Source organism: Trachurus japonicus, chromosome 5, assembly GCF_045865225.1.
Source record: "Trachurus japonicus isolate A0001 chromosome 5, Traja_1.0".
Taxonomy (NCBI): domain Eukaryota; kingdom Metazoa; phylum Chordata; class Actinopteri; order Carangiformes; family Carangidae; genus Trachurus; species Trachurus japonicus.
In genome coordinates, this window is record NC_140911.1 from 20,062,470 (window position 1) to 20,079,426 (window position 16,957).

Below are 16,957 nucleotides of genomic sequence, written 5' to 3' on the forward strand. Positions count from 1 at the left end.
CAGAGTCGCACTTATTTTAGTGAGAGTTCGGTTCCATCAGTGTGGCTAAGATAACCATGGAAACATGGTTCTGGCTAAGCTCTGACTTTCCGGTCCATCAACCTGAGCCTCAACTCCGTTCCATCAAAGTGGTTCATTTTGATGGAAAACCCCCCGGTCTCACGGTGACGACACGACAAACCTCAAAAAAATGTCACAAAAATTAAAACATGTCAATATACAGAATATACAGGATCATTTTAAATGGTTTGTACCTGCTATTTTAGTGGTGATACGGGTGGTGACGGGGGGGCCGAAGCCCTTGTTGGTGGAGGCTTTGAGGGTGAAGAAGTAGGTGGTGCCTGGGTAAAGACCCACAAACACATGGTGAGTCTCATTCCTCAGCTTGAAGACCCGTCCCCTCTGGGTGGTCAGGTCGGCGGTGGGGTCCAGTGAGCTCAGCGCCTTGTAGGTGATCTGGAGTCAGGTAGGAAACAGGTTTAAACCGCAATGTATTTTAGTTTGTCTGACAATGTGAACATGAGTCAGCATCAGGCAGGGCAGCTAGCCTAACGCTGACCAACACTGACATAAGCTGCAATGAGCTGTTTTTGGGTTTCGTTGCTATCAATATTACAGTAATTGTCATACTGATTATGATAAGAGCAACGGTAAAAGTGTGGTGCATGTTAAGAGTGACAATCCAGTGTCCTTGTGACAACACTAATGTCAATACATTAGATAAGTTATGCTACGGTACATAGATACGTTATGCTACGGTTATATTTATATAGAGCAGCCTCCTCCATTTCTTTATTTAAAAAACAGCTAAAAACGCACCTGTTTACACTGGCGTTTTATTAACTGTATTTAATCTCTTGTAATTATAACTGTTTTTATTGCTTGTTGATTTGTGATTTGTGTCTGTCAATGTGTCACTGAAATTTGCCCAATGCACTCTGCTTTGTAAAGCACTTTGTGACTGTCGTCTGTGAAAGGTGCTATATAAATAAACTTCTATTCTATTCTATTCTATATTTTCATGCAAAATACCAGCTTTTACAAATCTTAACATCACAGTTTTTATAATAACCACAACCAAGGTTTGGCACGCTGCCTGTTGTCTGGCGAAGGAGTGAAGTTTGATGCTGAACTTGCGTTGCTGCTTCCTGACAGGTGAGTAAACAACTGTTAATGCTAATGCTAGACTGCTATAAATATAGAAATATATCATATAAAAGAGTACAGAAAAACCAGGTCTCTTTCTATCTCCCACCCTCTCTGTTTCTCACACTCGACCACGCACACATTCACACGTCAACGCTGCAGCCTGCAGGCCCAGTCGAAGTGAGGCGTCCAGCTGGCTGGGGCTTTCACATCTGAGTGTTAATGGAGCTACGAGGTCCGCCCGGCATCCATGGATGTAAAGAGCTGAGAATCTGCTGCACACACACACACACACACACACACACACCACTGCCGGCTACACATGATCCACAAACATCCCTTTGCATCACTGTTATCAGTTTGTGTGTTTCTCTCTTTTCTTCATTATTTTGCCGTCCTTATGTTTCTGAGAGTTCCTACATCACTGCTTCACTTTAGTCGGCCTGTTGTCACAACTCTGTTTTCCATTCAGTCTTATTTAACAGTCTGCACTGACAGCAGCACTGTCTAATAGTGAGGCATTCAAAGACTTCCTTTGGTTGACAGAATCTGTTTAACTTTCGGTGATCAACCTGAATTATTTTTTATCTTTGATTCAGTTTTATTTTTTGGAACCTGTATTCCTCCACACTGAAAGACACACACTGTCCTTTTGACTTCTCTACCTTTCTATTACGGATTCTTGCTTTGAATCTTTAAGTCTTTCAGCTTTAGAAACATTTTGTCATTTTGCTGTGATGTGCATTGTGTTTTTGCATCCACGCCAGGTTCTTCAGTCAGTCATTTCAGAGTCAAGCTTTTATGTCAACACTTTGTTGTTTTGGTCCACATTTACAGAACCAGTTAAGTTTTAATTTTTCAGTATTTTTTAAAATCAAGTTTGCAAAATTTGACTGAAAAACTGTCACAGAAACAACCACTATCATAGTCTCCTCTTCACTGCCTCTACACTTATATCATCCCCATGTTATGTCACTAACTTTGCATTGTTCTTTGGCATTTTGTCTGCTTGTCCTCTCTCTTCTCTCATTCCGCGGGTTGTGAGTTGTATCTGAGCAGAAGATCTGAACTATGACTCTGAGGTGGTGGAGCTGTGAACTTCTTTACCTCTGGTTGTTGTCATTTCACCCCTGTTTGGTGTATTTCTGATCTCTCTGAAGATAATCAGCTGGTCTGAGCAGGATGGGTCCAGCTTCTCTCCTCAGATCATTAGTGTGTGTGGTTAATCGCTGCCTGCAACGCTGCTCTCTCTGGGGAGTTCCCTGGTTGGCAGTGAAGTAAACAATGCTGCCCTCAAACACTGTTTAGTCAAGAAATCAAACTCATGAGCAGGTCTGTGTGTGTGTGTGTGTGTGTGTGTGTGTGTGTGTGTGTGTGTGTGTGTGTGTGTGTGTGTGTGTGTGTGTGTGTGTGTGTGTGTGTGTGTGTGTGTGTGTGTGTGTGTGTGTGTGTGCGTTGATGCGTTTATTTTCCCTGGTTCTCACCTTGTCTCCACACTTTCTATCTGTGTGTTTGTGTCTCTTATGAGGCTGAGATACACTCAGAGACACACAGACACACACAGACACACACACAGACACACACAGACACACACAGACACACACAGACACACTCATAGAGCTCAAATGTGTTTTTGGGGTTGAATTGCTGTTAATGTGTTTTTTCGTTGTTGTTTTTTCCCCACCAGTCAATACTCTTTTGTACTGACTGTCATTCACAATAACAGCTGTCCTCCAGTGCTCTGCTCTCTGTGTGTGTGTGTGTGTGTGTGTGTGTGTGTGTGTGTGTGTGTGTGTGTGTGTGTGTGTGTGTGTCTGTGGAAATTTGCCAGTGGCAACATAATGACAGACATTGACAGTTCTTTTAACAGAGAAGCTTTTGAAGTGGCTCCGGCTGGTTTAGTGTCCGCGGGTCAATGTGCTCAGTTTGTTCCCGTCCACAGTTCACATCAGACCCACGGCACAGACGCTGGTGCTGCTCCCTCCCTCCGACTCAACATTGATCTGTGTGACACTTAACAGACAATTTAATAACAGGCGCTCGATTTGCTGGAAGTGCTGAACTGGGTGGGGTGGGGGGATGGGGGGGGGTAAACTTGTTTGGTAGACCTTGAGTGAAACTAAAACATGAACCAGCGACAGTGAAAACATCACAGCTGAGTTTTGAGAATCTTGTCAGTCAGACAAGAACAAAAAAAAGAGCTAAAATATGAATGAAGAGGCCTACATGCTCATCTGTTCTGATCCTCTGATATAACCAATCGCAGCCTCTCCTGAAACAGGTGTATCAGACCTCTGGTGTCATGGAAAATGACTTGGTTGGATTTATGAAAAGATTTATAATGTTACTTTCATAACCACTACGGCCTGACATCAGCAAGCAACAAAAACTCAAAAATCTACAGCAATGACTTGTTTGACTATAGACCCCTTCGCGGCCTACATCAAAAACAAAACAACTGACCCAGCATCTGTTTAGACAGGCGTCTACTGTGTACAGGACAGGTTTGAAATAAATAAAGTGTTTTGAATAGAATTGAACTAAGCATCAATCTCTGAGGCTGAAACCTGAAGCTGCAGTTCTTCCACTGACAATTAGAGCGTCTCCGATAGTGAGCCAGTCCACAAAGACACTCACGTTAAAATGTCCAACTTTACAGCCTGAATGTTAGGATACAACCTTACATTTTATTAACTACTGTATTATAGGTATGGAGAACTGACAGGTGGGTGAGTGTATGCTATAGCCATTAAGCAGCATGAAATGAAACCTCAGCTCCATACAGGCTTCTGCGTCTGGTTGTGATTAGTATTAGAAGATATTAGTTTATATGTGACAGGGACATGTTTGTCTGAGCACAGTGAATCACACGTTGGAATTGTCACTGATTTAGATTAGGAAGGTTTAGGAACACATGGTCCTCGAAGGGTAAAATCCCCCCCACACACACACACACACACACACACACACACATACATACACACACCACTCCTCAGTCTGGAGGAACTTGGGACAAAACCTTCAGCCAATAGGAAAGCAGCAGCCTAAAGTGCAGCAGAGAGACCCAGAGAGTATAACAGAGTGACCCCCCGCCCTCGGCGAGCAGCTGACGTGTCCTCGGCCTCAGAGTCGGGCCGTCTGAATAAAACATGTTAAATCAATAGCTATTTATACGAACTGGGACTGAGGGGCTGGAACAATAAAACATCATCTCTTTCATCTGCGCTGCAGTTTTGGTCGACATATCGACGGCTGTTATTTTATAAGTCATGAATGGCTCTCTGCGTTTTTATGGGCTTTACTCTCCCTCTCTCTCTCTCTCTCTCCCTCAGCCTTTGCTCTTGTCTTATCCACAAACTCTCCCTCTCTCTCTGCTGAGTGGGACTCTCTCTCTCTCCTTTATCACCTTCCATTGTGCTCGGTATTTTCTTCTCTCTCTCTCTCTCCTCTAGTTCCTAAGTTTCCCTCCCTCTTTTTCTCTCTCTCCACGCTTGATCTACTCGCCCATTCCCTCGCTCAGTCTTTCAAAAGGAGGATTTTGGGTCATAAACCTCAGGCGTACTCTCTCTCTTTCCTACCTCCTCTACCTCCACCTCCCCCTCTCCTCCTCTCTCCCTCTATAGTTGATGTACTTGGAATCGGTAGAGCCATAAAGCTCAGGTTGTTTTATTGGCCAATGAAAAGGCAGGCGCGCAGCACGGCAGTGCATCTTGGGTAATAGAGTGTGGGTCTGTGGGGGATAACCCACAGGAGGGAAGATATGGGGGATTGAAAGTGATTGAATTAGCGAGTAGGACAGAGCAAGTGAGCAAGGTAAAAGGAGGGCAGAGAGAGAGAGGATGATAGATGTTCTCTCTGTCAAAGTTTATAAGTTTGAACTTTATCAAAGCTCCTTAATCTAGAACAAACACATGTGACTGTGTTTACTGTTGTTGTTATTGTCTCATGTAGCTACTGATACATTTCCCTTTGCTCTTTTCCAGGAGGTGAGTTACTCTGGTTCTTGATGTAACAGGTACAAAGACTTGTTAGACATTCGGCCTCATCTGGGAGGACATTTCTAAAATTCTGTGACTGACCATCCATCCGTTGTCGACACTGCTGCTTTTCTGTGTAGGCTACTGTAGGGTGGTGATGGTGGTGGTGGTGGGGCCAATCTCAAACCATATTGGGCGAGGACGGGGTACACCTGGACATCCACTAGTTTATGACAGGGCCAATATATATAGAGACAAACACACTCACAATCCCAGCCAGGGGCATTTTAGAGCTGCCTCGACCTACAGTATAATGTGCACAACAACATACAAACTCATGGATCAAAGACAGAACCTTCTTGCTGTGAGGCGGTGTTACTGTAACCACTGTACCACTGTGCAACTCACGGACTCACCAAATGAATCTAAAAAAAAAAACACCCCAAAAAACTGTTCAATTACCCCTTTTCATAATTGTATGTGATTAAGGAGGAAACGGGGCTCCATGTGAATTACAGTGTAGGCAGAGATGAAGCATTAGGTGAAGGAAAACAGTATTTTCCAGTGTGCTTCCTACCTCTCTCTTTCTTTCGCTCTCTCGAGACAAGATGAGACAAAAATCATGTGACTGGTTCATCACCTCCTAAGGCTAAACGTCAGTGGATAATCATTAATAAATATTAGTAATGCTAAAGCCATTATCAAAGCAGGACAAAGTAAGCTCTCACACCATCCCAACAAATAATAAGTTCACTGGACTTTGCTCTCTGTTGATTGGACCATTCTGTGACTTTGTGACATGTCAGGCTACAAGATGAGACTGTTGTTCACTTATGACGGACAAATATGGACACATGTGCAAACACACACGTAATCTGTATGTACTGTCTAGAGCTAAACTTCAGCTCTGTATACTACCTGCTGCTGTAACATGTTATGTCAAAATGTCATAAGTAAAATAATTTTATATCAAAATGTAAAAAAAGCAAAAAGAAAAGAAAAGATTATGATAAAGATTTTTATTCTGTGGGTAATGGGGGCGGGACTAGATCAGCTTTTGCTTCTCCCACTTTCCCTTTCGGCCATGTGTATTGTATTATTTGAACTAAGATGAAGTGTGATGATGATGATTTAAATTGACATGCCCGAAATAAACAAATTGATTGATTGATTGATGACTGCAGCAGCGTCACTAACAGGTGAGCTGAGGTGACGTCATATCAACACTGGTTGACTTGATGTCCCTCAGGTCACCATGGAAACATCCAGCTGCTCCTGATGGTCAGTTCACCACCCACACTGATACACAGTCAGTATGAAACACTGATCAATATGTCTCTCATAGTTGTGTTGTATCACTATGTGATACTATGTTATGAGTCTTTGGTTAAAGCAGAAGTAAGTGATATTTTTGTGTTAATCTAAGTCTTAAATAGTTGTATCTTCCGACAGCAATCACTTCTATAGAGTGTTTGGTCTGAAACACGGGTCTGTCAGTCCCTCTGCTCTGCTCTGAGCCCAGGAGAAAACTTTTCTCGTATCCTACAAGTTTTATCCAATGAGGAGAGAGAACGGCATAAAGGGGCAGTCCTCTCTGTGTGTGCAGCCAAGGGATGCGCCTGAATGTGGCAACGTAGGGACGAGGACCAATAGATCCATGACGAGGGCGGGGGCTGCTAACTCCATCGGCTGACAAGACGTTATGGTGCGTTCAAGGCAACTCGTAACTGGTGTTTTTCCGACCCGTGAAGTCGTACCAGTTCGATCTGGTACGAGTTCACGGGTCAGAAGTTACGAGTGGCCGTTATAGTGACTTTCACAGGAAAAACAGGTCGGAAAAACACGAGTGTGTTGCCTGGAACGCTACAAAGTCGTAAGTTGTGACTTGAAGCTGTAATTTACGGTTTCAAAAGCCTGCCTGGAACGCAGCATTAGCCAAAACCACCGGATCGCTTACTTCTGCTTTAAAATCCACTTCACTAACTTCTAACTGCCTCATTTGACAATTTGCTTGATCACCATGTTGATGGTTTATTGCTGCTGTGTGTGTGTCAGTGTGGAACCAGCTGTATGTGTGTGTGTCGTTGCTGGATCAGTGTCCCAACATTTTTTCTGCCTCCAGTTGTTTTGTTGCTGACTCTCTTTGTTGTTGTCGCTGAATGTCTGGATGTGTTGTTGGTTGTGGAAACATCTGGCCTCAGGTCTGCAGCTGGAGCTCAGCCAGCTGGCTAACACAGACACCTTTACACTGACGTTGATTCATCTGCACCGTCCCCGAGTAGTAATACATCAGATCAAATTAAACTAATGGTTATTAGTTCATATAAAGATGTTTTACTGTTGAGTTGGAGCCATTAATAACTTAGTTACTGCATCGGTATGAAAAATCTCTGTTTCTTTTTCTTCAGCTTGATGTTTAAATCAGAAAAGTTTTGCATCCGGAACATCTGGACCGAAATACATCGTGCAACTACTTTAATTATTAAATACTGTACAAGCACCTTCATCACAACATTTACTCTGTGTTTCTAATCTCCCTGTCAACTCCCACACTTCAGAACAATAAAAAAGTAAAAACACCTGTGCAAATGGTGAATGGCCTGTATTTCTATGGAAGGATTATCTAGTTTTAACAGTCAATCAAAGCGCTTTACACCACTACTCACAATCACCCATCACTCTGATTAGTGAACAACCTGCTGCACCTGCTGGGCCACTTTTCAGTCATGACTATATGTGTGTGTGTGTGTGTGTGTGTGTGTGTGTGTTTGTCCATGCAGGAGATTGATGCTGGTTCATATCAGAAGCCGTAACTTAAACCCAGCAGCCCTCTTCATCAAACACACCACGGCTGCAGTGTGTGTGTGTGTGTCTGTATCATTCCTGAGCTCCAGCCAAGTTTTATGGAAATAAACAGTGTTTATGAGGCGGCGGCGTCGTGGGACTGCTACTGCTGTAGAAATGCTATTTCAATTCAGTTTTGTCATTTTCCATTTTTTATTCTGGGAGCTGTTTGTTTTATTAGAGAATATGCACTGGCCTCATCGCTCTCTATCTCAGCGCTGCAGTTCTCTGTCATGTTGAATTAAGTGGGAACTGTGAGGTGTTTGTTCTCTTTTATTTCCCAACATTTACTTCAACCCATTTCAAATTGTTTACCACCTCACGACTTCTTTTTTAGCGGTTAGATTCTCTCATGTGGAGCAGATTACAGCCATGTAAAGGAACGAAGCAACTCCGAGTGTCGTCAGTAACTGTGCGGCTTAAGGTTATTGGTTTCCTGGTTTCCTCCTCTACAGTATATTACTATGTATTTATACAGGCCGATACTCCACGTGTGTATGTTGTGTATGCAATGGAAATGACATATACTAGTTAAATAAGCAAGTTTTGCTATAAATGCTGCTGTCATGAACGAATTTCGCCTCGGGGATGAAATAAAGTATAATCTAATCTAATCTAATGGAATCTCAAAATGAATAAATGCACATAGTTGGGTTCACAAATGTATTTTGCGATTTATATGTTAATGACTTATATTATGACAATATTTGCTGTCCTATATAAATCTAAAAATGATTAAATATTATATATTAATAAGGTCTGCAAATGTGTTTCCAATGCACACACACACACACACACACACACACACACATATTTATAGTTTTAAGCATGCATATAATGGATTGAAATGTATGGAAATCCACAAATAAATTTATCAGAAAGTATTCACAATTTTCATTAGTGATTTCTATATACAAAGTGTTGAATCTACATTGCTTCCCTGACATCTTCTTCTGTGACATTTACAGCAACAGATTCAGCTCTTCAGTCTTGCACAGACATTAAAGGGATAGTAGCATTTTTTTTAAAGTGGGGTTGTATGATCTAAAGAAACAGAAGAAAGGCCAGCAGCACTCGTGTCCTTCTCATTGTCCTTTATTACATACTGCGTCAGCGCTTAACATGCACAGACCGGTTTCGACAACGTCTTCCTCAGTGTGCACTTGGGTTGTATGATCTACAAATAGCCCCCAAGTACTTTAATTGCAGTAGAAGACTCTCTACACTCCTCCCGCTAGCAACGCCAGCCCATAATAGCCCTGCCCAGAGATTTACAACATACAGTGTTGTGAATGGACCCAAAGAAACGGCCTATTTTCGTGGCCTAAAAGAGGTTTTACCTGAAAAAAATACACAGTTCCAGTTAGGTCCAAATAAAAACTGTGTTTTTCCTGCACTTTGAAGGGCTGGAAAAAATTATATTATAGCGAACAATGGAACTGTGTATTTTTTTTCAGGTAAAACCTCTTTTAGGCCGTGAAAATAGGCCGTTTCTTTGGGTCCATTCACAACACTGTATGTTGTAAATCTCTGGGCAGGGCTATTATGGGCTGGCGTTGCTAACGGGAGGAGTGCAGAGAGTCTGCTACTGCAATTAAAGTACTTGGGGTCTATTTGTAGATCATACAACCCCACTTTAAAAAAATGCTACTATCCCTTTAAAAAAAACAGAACATGTGTTTTAAGGTTCATTGAGGTTAAGCTGTCATGTAAATTGAGAGCATCTGATGGACTGAGCAGGAATTTGGCAGGTTCAAACTGGAGCAGGTCTGGTCAACCACATGTTGTCTGTTTGGGCAGCAAATGTGCGAAACACCACCACCTCTCTCTCTCTCTCTATCAAACTTTTTCGACATATCCTGTCCTGCTCATTAGAAACTTTAAACCACCTCTACAGTAATGCCTAAAATCCTAGATAGAGTAAATCATTTTCCTGACACCTTCCGTCCCGCCCCTTAACTCTCTCTCTCCGAACTGTGTCAAGGCCTAAAATACACAACACATAATCCCTCCTATCTCTCTGCACCCTGACACCTGCAGCCCTGCAGCCCTGGCTTCTGCCTCGGAGCTTCCCACAGAGAATAGCAGCAAAACTTCTCTCTCTTTCTCTCTCTTTCTCTCTCTCTCTCCTTCTTTCTCTCCGTCTGCAGCCCGGAAACAGCGCACCTATTGTCTCAGGTCTCGACAACACTGTTTTTAGAAGTCTCCATGTGGGACGGACTGTTCTCCTCAGCGCCTCGGCTTTAAAATGTCAACACATTCTGGGTCACTACTATACAAGAACACACACACACACACAAAGGCGAGACAATCCCAATATGCATGTGCACATGTGACACATATGAGTGAATGTTATGTATGCATAAAAACACCAATGTGAATGCAAATCTTTGGTTTTCCTCGTCCTGTTTTCCCATTGTTCCTAACCAGATAAGCTAACTGGAGAAAAATACACAAACAGACAATAATCCCATAATATCTGCTCCACCACCATTGTCACCAACTCTCCATAAGCAAACACAAGTGAGCGGGAGGACAAAGCTCGATGGCGCCTACATTTATCCTGATAAAGAATATCCTGGCTGTTCTCACTGAGATAAACATACACAAGAGAGAGGGAGGGGGGAAAGATAGAAATATTCAACGTTCACAAACAGCCGAGTTGTTCATCTCAAATTCTGAGACCTCAGTTGCTTAATCAGCTGCTCGATCAACAGTGGAGCGGCGAGGTATGAGAATAAAAGAACTGGGAACAAGGGAAGAGGAAAATCACTTGTTCCCTGTCATTTGTCTGCTACGGTAGCTCGCTGTGGCCAAAAGTTCCCATCAAAATCTTTACAATCACCAAACCACAGAAAAAAGGCGTCGCAGCGTAGAACCTGATTCACCCCGGAGGAGGTGATCAGAGATGGAGGGAAACATCAGCCGGCGGCGACAGGTTGACGGGGAACGGCCTGAATGTGACAGCCACGCTGCAACTTCCTGCCAGCCGAGTTAAAACCGAGCGACAGGAAGTGCGCTTCTCCCTGCGGATGCCGATGTAGGCCACGCACACGCCAGACCCACATGACTCACACAAGATGTCAGACGTGTAAGTGTGGTTTTGTGATTTCTCCTCATGTCAGCAACAGACAGACAGTTCTGTTTCACTGAGTCTCTTTTTTGTTACTTCAGATGTCAATTATTCATTTTTTTTTCACTAATTTATTCATATGTTGTGTATAAAAATTAAAAACAGCAAAACACCTGATGGAAGACAGTGACAACATACTGCAAAGAGGATGCAAAAATAAAAACAAAAAAATAAAAAGATTGATATTATTTGATCTGAGATCCTTTCACATATGCAAAGTCAAAAGTGTGCACCTTCTACATGCACTGATGAAGTTTGGTCATATTAAACACAGTAAACATTTTGAAATTAAATGAATCATTATCTAATTAAAAGAAATGAATTTAACCATTAATTCCTCCGACCAAAATATGCTTCAAAGTGACCGTGCTTGATAGAAATGTAGTGGAGACAATATTTGTCTTTCAGTTTAGAGCAGTAAAATTGACAGAGCTCTGGTCATTACAGAGTAATAAGTCATATGAAAAGAAATAAATGTGCTTCAAATTCAGAAAACAACTTCATTCATTTCATCAACACATGTGCTACTAAAATTTGGAAACACCCTGGAAACACAATGGATGTGTATCCATGGGTATAAAAAGTGATAGATGGACTAAGCGAAGAGCACATTTGCAATGATATCTGAATCATGTGATAGTGACGTTAAAATAAACCAAACAATCTCACCTTAATGTGCATGGGGCGTTCATTGCATTGCAAATGTGAAACTCTGTGTAAGTGTTATCTTAGCATTCCCCAGCCAAGTCTGTCACTTTTTTGTGTCTGGGACCGTTGTGTTGTGAGTTTTTGCAGCAATTTGTTGACAAATTATTGAAGCTGTTTTTGTGTATTTGAAGCATGATTGTGGATGTGGTTTCTTACACCGTGTCCTAACTGAATGCGACACTGCAGTGCACTGAGATCTCAGAGCCACCGTACACAAGTTCCCAAAAAATGTAGCTGAAGTTAAAAAACAAATACTGTACAAATATATTTTTAGTAGAGTGTATGTGTATGAGTGAATGTAATTAGTTACTGTCCCACAGTCAGTTACGGTGAAAGACTGAGGTCCGGTTCCAAAGGGACGCTGATTGTTGTGTTTAGAAATCACAGCTTGGATGAAGTTCTGAGGAAAAAACAAACAAAGCAGCGTCTGACAGGCACACCGCTCCGCTCCCACCTGGCTGGGGTCAGAATCGCTATGAGCTCGGTGCCATGAACATTTAAAGAGGCTGTTTTCATCACTTGGTGTCGTGTTGTTAGCTCATTTCCTGTAGCAGCTCTGCTCTGACACAATGATAAAATCAATACCAGCTCAACAGCCTCTTGTATTTGTATTTATTTATTTATTTTGTTAAAATTGTTTGTGATCAAACACTTGAGACTAAATACATTTTCGTTGCTGTTTCGGTCGGTTGCTTAAATATCAGACTGTTGGTGCAGCGTTAAAAGACCCAGCTGATTACAGAGGAACAGCCAGGTAAATCAGCTCCGGTACAATGTCTGCTATTGTGTTGCTGCTCACACATGCACACGCACGCACACGCACACACACACACACACACACACACAGGTGTAATGATAGCAGGCCGTTCCCCTGCAGACCACAGCGGCAGGGTGACAGAGTAAATGGGGTCGGCAGCTCAAGGACCTGAGAGCTCCACTAAATATAGAGCATTATCGACAGAAATGAAAAACAATACTGAGAAAGAGAGGGAAGAGGGGGAAGAGAGGGAAGAGAGGGAAGAGGGGGTCGAAGATGAAGGAAGACAAACATTATGGACGAGGCTGCTCGGTGTCAGTGACTGTTTCTGTCTGTGTGTTTTATTCTCAAACACAAACTTTTTTTTTTAATTATATCACACTCGGTTTCTTCCTTTTCTTTCTTTTAGATCTTGTAGAAACAGGGGAATGCAAGGCCATGTCTGTGAACAAGTGTGTGTGCTTGTGTGTGCTTGTGTGTGCATGTGTGTGTGTGTGTGTGTGTGTGTGTGTGTGTGTGTACGTGCACTGTTATGTGCTCCTCTCTTTTCATCTGTTGAAACAATACAGTGGTAAACACAGACATTACTGCAGGGCAGAGCTCTGCAGAGATCTTCTCTTGCTGATCTTAATCAGCAGTCTGGGTGTGTGTGTGTGTGTGTGTGTGTGTGTGTGTGTGTGTGTGTGTGTGTGTGTGTGTGTGTGTGTGTGTGTGTGTGTGTGTGTGTGTGGTTAAGCTCTGAATCCAGCATTAGGAGCCAACTAAGGTCAAATCGACAAACAAGCTCCTCGTCAGTAAAAGTAAAGCAGCGTAGTGGCCACATGTTAACAAGAGAGTTCAGTGATCCTTCAACACTGAGGCAATGTTCACTCATACACTTTATTTTTGAGACACAGACCCCTAAAAACACTTTTGGTTTTATCTTTCAACATTTGTGATTGAGTTTTATTATGGAAAATCATGGGTTTCTTTTTATTATAAAAACTCTGGGATTGTGTTTTATTATAATATTATAATATTATAATATATGCTCACAGGCAGGTTCAACACTTCTCTCACTGTCCAACTTCCTGTGAATTCATTTGTTGGAAAAAATAAAGTTGAACATCCATGGAGCGAATGCTGAGTCTGTTTTTAGAAATGGCCGACTTGGGGCGGTGCGTGGCACAGTGGTTAAGGCGGCCGCCCCATGTAGAGGCTACAGTCCTCAACGCAGGCTTCCCGGTTCGAATCCCGCGTCGGGCAGACCTTTCCTGAATGTCATTCCCCCTCTCTCTGCCTCCCCCTTTCCTGTCTATCTCACTATGTATATATCATATATGTGCTGTCAAACAAAGGCAAAAAATGCCAAAAAATATACTAAGAAAAAAAAAAGAAAAGAAATGGCCGACTTCCTGTTGGGCTCGCAGCGAGCTGAGCCGCTGCTGTCGCTCAGTGAACGACGCCGAGAATCGATGGCAGGTTGCGCTCGGAGGGTGGCCACTGCTCTTCTAATGAGAATCAATCATCCCAGTGTTGAGGAAGCCGGGGGTTCGGTAGGAGAGCCAACAAGTATACGTCTGCTTCTTCCTACAGAAATCAACTGAGCGGCATAAAGGCCGCCGTGGCCGCCGCCATCGATTCCTGTGATTGATTACAGGGTTGGACTGAGCAGGGAGGAATTGAACAGTAAAGTTATTCAGACCAGAATAACTAGCAGCAGCCTATAGCTCGCTGAGCCCGATTAAATAGCTCACAGCTCTGTCAGCAAAACTTCCTCATATGTGTGTACAGATATATAGTTTTATATATTTGCATCTTTTTTTTTATTTCATTGTGTTTTCCAGTGTTTTAGCAGCTGGAAAGTCGGAGTGCCTTTAAACACACCAGACAAATTCAACATTCAACATTATTAAGTTGTTTTCCAGCAAATAGCTCACTCAACCTATGTTATTGTTTTTAACATCCAAACTGCATAATATGGTTAAATATTATTTCAGCCAACCTCTGCAACGCTGCTGCTTCTCCTTATTCTAGATTTTTATTAATGGTACTTATTAAGTTTGTTTTCAGTAATTGGCCCCTAGTCATGTTTTTATTTGTCTCTGTTCTCTGAAGATTTATATTCATCAGATAATAAGCTCTGAGATATTTGCATATATACAGTACATAACCAGATCACCTCTGAGTTGTTGAGAAACCTCTACCTTTGAAAAGTGTTTGAATAAAGTTTATTGTTATTTCTTATATTTGTAGGTTAACCTGTTTTAATGTAGAGGAGCCTTTTGGCCTCTGCAGGACGACTCTCTCAGCTCCAGTCTCTTATATTAAATCAATTCACTATTTTGCTTGCTTTTGTTTAAGAAATGAATGAAAAGCAACGGTCTAACCCTTTAATCGATGTTCACAGCAGAGTCTGTGGAGCTCAAAGTGGGGGGTGACGGTGGGGGTTTGGGGGTTAACAGAGACAACCCACAATGCCACTGTGGTTTGATGAGGCAATCAAAGAAGGGATTGGCAAGGTCATGGTCTGGATCTGTGTGTGTGTGTGTGTGTGTGTGTGTTCAGTAACCTCTATATGCTGAGGGTCAGAGGATGGGGGGTCATGGGGTCTTATATAGGAGATGATTAAAACCAATTAGAGTGGAAACCTTCCGTTACACAGGTGGAGCAGCTTCTCTCTCTGCTCTGTCAACACTTGAAAATGACTTAAGGCCACTTCTCGTAAATAAATAAGACTAATCTTGATTTATTATGGGAAATTGTTTGATTTCACAAATTAAAATCCTTAAACTGGAGAAACGTTCTTCAGCAAATATATGATACTCCTCATCTTAAACCACCCTCTTCACAAATCTACCAGTTTTAACCCCAATTTGGTGAATTACAGTCAAGTGGCCGCTAACCGCTGCTGACCGCGCCCAGAGCCAATTAAACTGCAGCAAGACGCTCAGACTGGATCAGAGTCAAAATCCTGCATCACTTTTAGTCTGATCTTATCTGAGAAGGAGAAAGCAACGAGCACAATGTCCAGCTGCCCCTGAACTCACCACTCACTCACATCTATTAACTTGGATCAACACTTTACAAAATAAAACCTTTCCTCACACCCGGAGTAAAGTGAAGGGCTCATTTAGCAGCGACTGGAGACTTCCGCTGAGGGCGACAAACTGATCCCATCACACAACTGTTAAAGGCCAATTTAAGAAGCTTGTGTTAAAACTTTGCATTAAATTGGTCTAATCTACTTGAAGAGTGAGGGCAGCCGCACTCTTTACACTTCATTCCTTCATTAAATTTTGAATTTTCGAGAAAATTTCAGGATTATTTACATTTGACAGAAACTAAAAGACACACTATTGCCTACGCCTTGTTTATTCACCTGTAAACTGTGATAGTTAATGATTCTGTGATGTAAAGTTTGACAAGCAACAAATAAAATACCATACTATTATTAATTTGACAGATTTGAACCTGGATTTGTTTTGTTTATGTTGGGTTGGCTCTTAATTTTTGCGATTAACATTCCTCTTATCAAATCTTTTATATCAGAAATATAGTTTTCTTTATTTTCTTTTAGTAGGCCTGCCACTAAAGATTCACACAACTTACAGGGTTTCAGTAAACTGGCTACATTTTGACTCAAAAATGAGGAATGTTTTAATGTAAATTAAGGGAAAGGTGTAGTAAAAGGAAGGAAAAATGGGTGATAATTTTTACTTAATGTTTTATGATAGTCAAATAGATCAGGTCAAGACAAACTAATTCAATTTTCAGATGTGAAAAAAACCTAAACTGACTTTTGTTATTTCTTGTACCAAACGAACCAGTTTCCTTCACACCTGGAGAAGGTGATTTATGATTTATGGTGACTTTTCCTTTATCAAAAACAGCTGCAGCTTCTGTGATCTGAATATTGTGCATGGCCGTATCCTGATAATATTTCTATGAATTGTTCATCCCCAATGGGCAGCAGTTACAACAGAACAACCTTCACTCCTCTTCCTCACCAGTACAAAGAGAGAGAGAGAGAGATAGTTTTGTTCCTCAAATCATTGCCTACATCTCCCTCCGTCCTTAAACATCCTCCTCCCTCCATCACACTTTCCCTCGACATCATTTATCCTTTCTCAGATGAATAAAGGACAAGAGGGAGCGAGAGGCGACTGTGAGGGAGGGGGGGTGGGGGGCTGTCGGTCCCTTTAGATCTCACCCAGATGTTTCCCTTTAATCCCGTAATTAGCTGCAATTACAGTAATAGATACGAGAGATGAAGTGATCATATTTGCACACTGAATTAATTTGTGTAATCGAATGCCGTTGCCCCCCCGCAACAAGTCTCCAACTGTGTTTTATCTCCCCGCACAGTTCTTCTTCGTTCCTCTCTCTTTCCTTATCTCTCCTCACAATTCT

General features: G+C 42.0%; 1 protein-coding gene across 21 annotated transcripts in view; it reads right to left on the minus strand.

The window, feature by feature from the left end:
- ptprt (protein tyrosine phosphatase receptor type T) overlaps window positions 1-16,957 on the minus strand; it is a 329,374-nt gene that overhangs the window by 145,285 nt on the left and 167,132 nt on the right. For all 21 annotated transcript variants that reach the window (XM_085776699.1, XM_085776698.1, XM_085776697.1 and 18 more), the window contains exon 12: window positions 255-456. In XM_085776699.1, coding sequence (XP_085632825.1) covers window positions 255-456 — 202 coding nt within the window. The remainder of the gene's footprint in view (window positions 1-254; window positions 457-16,957) is intronic.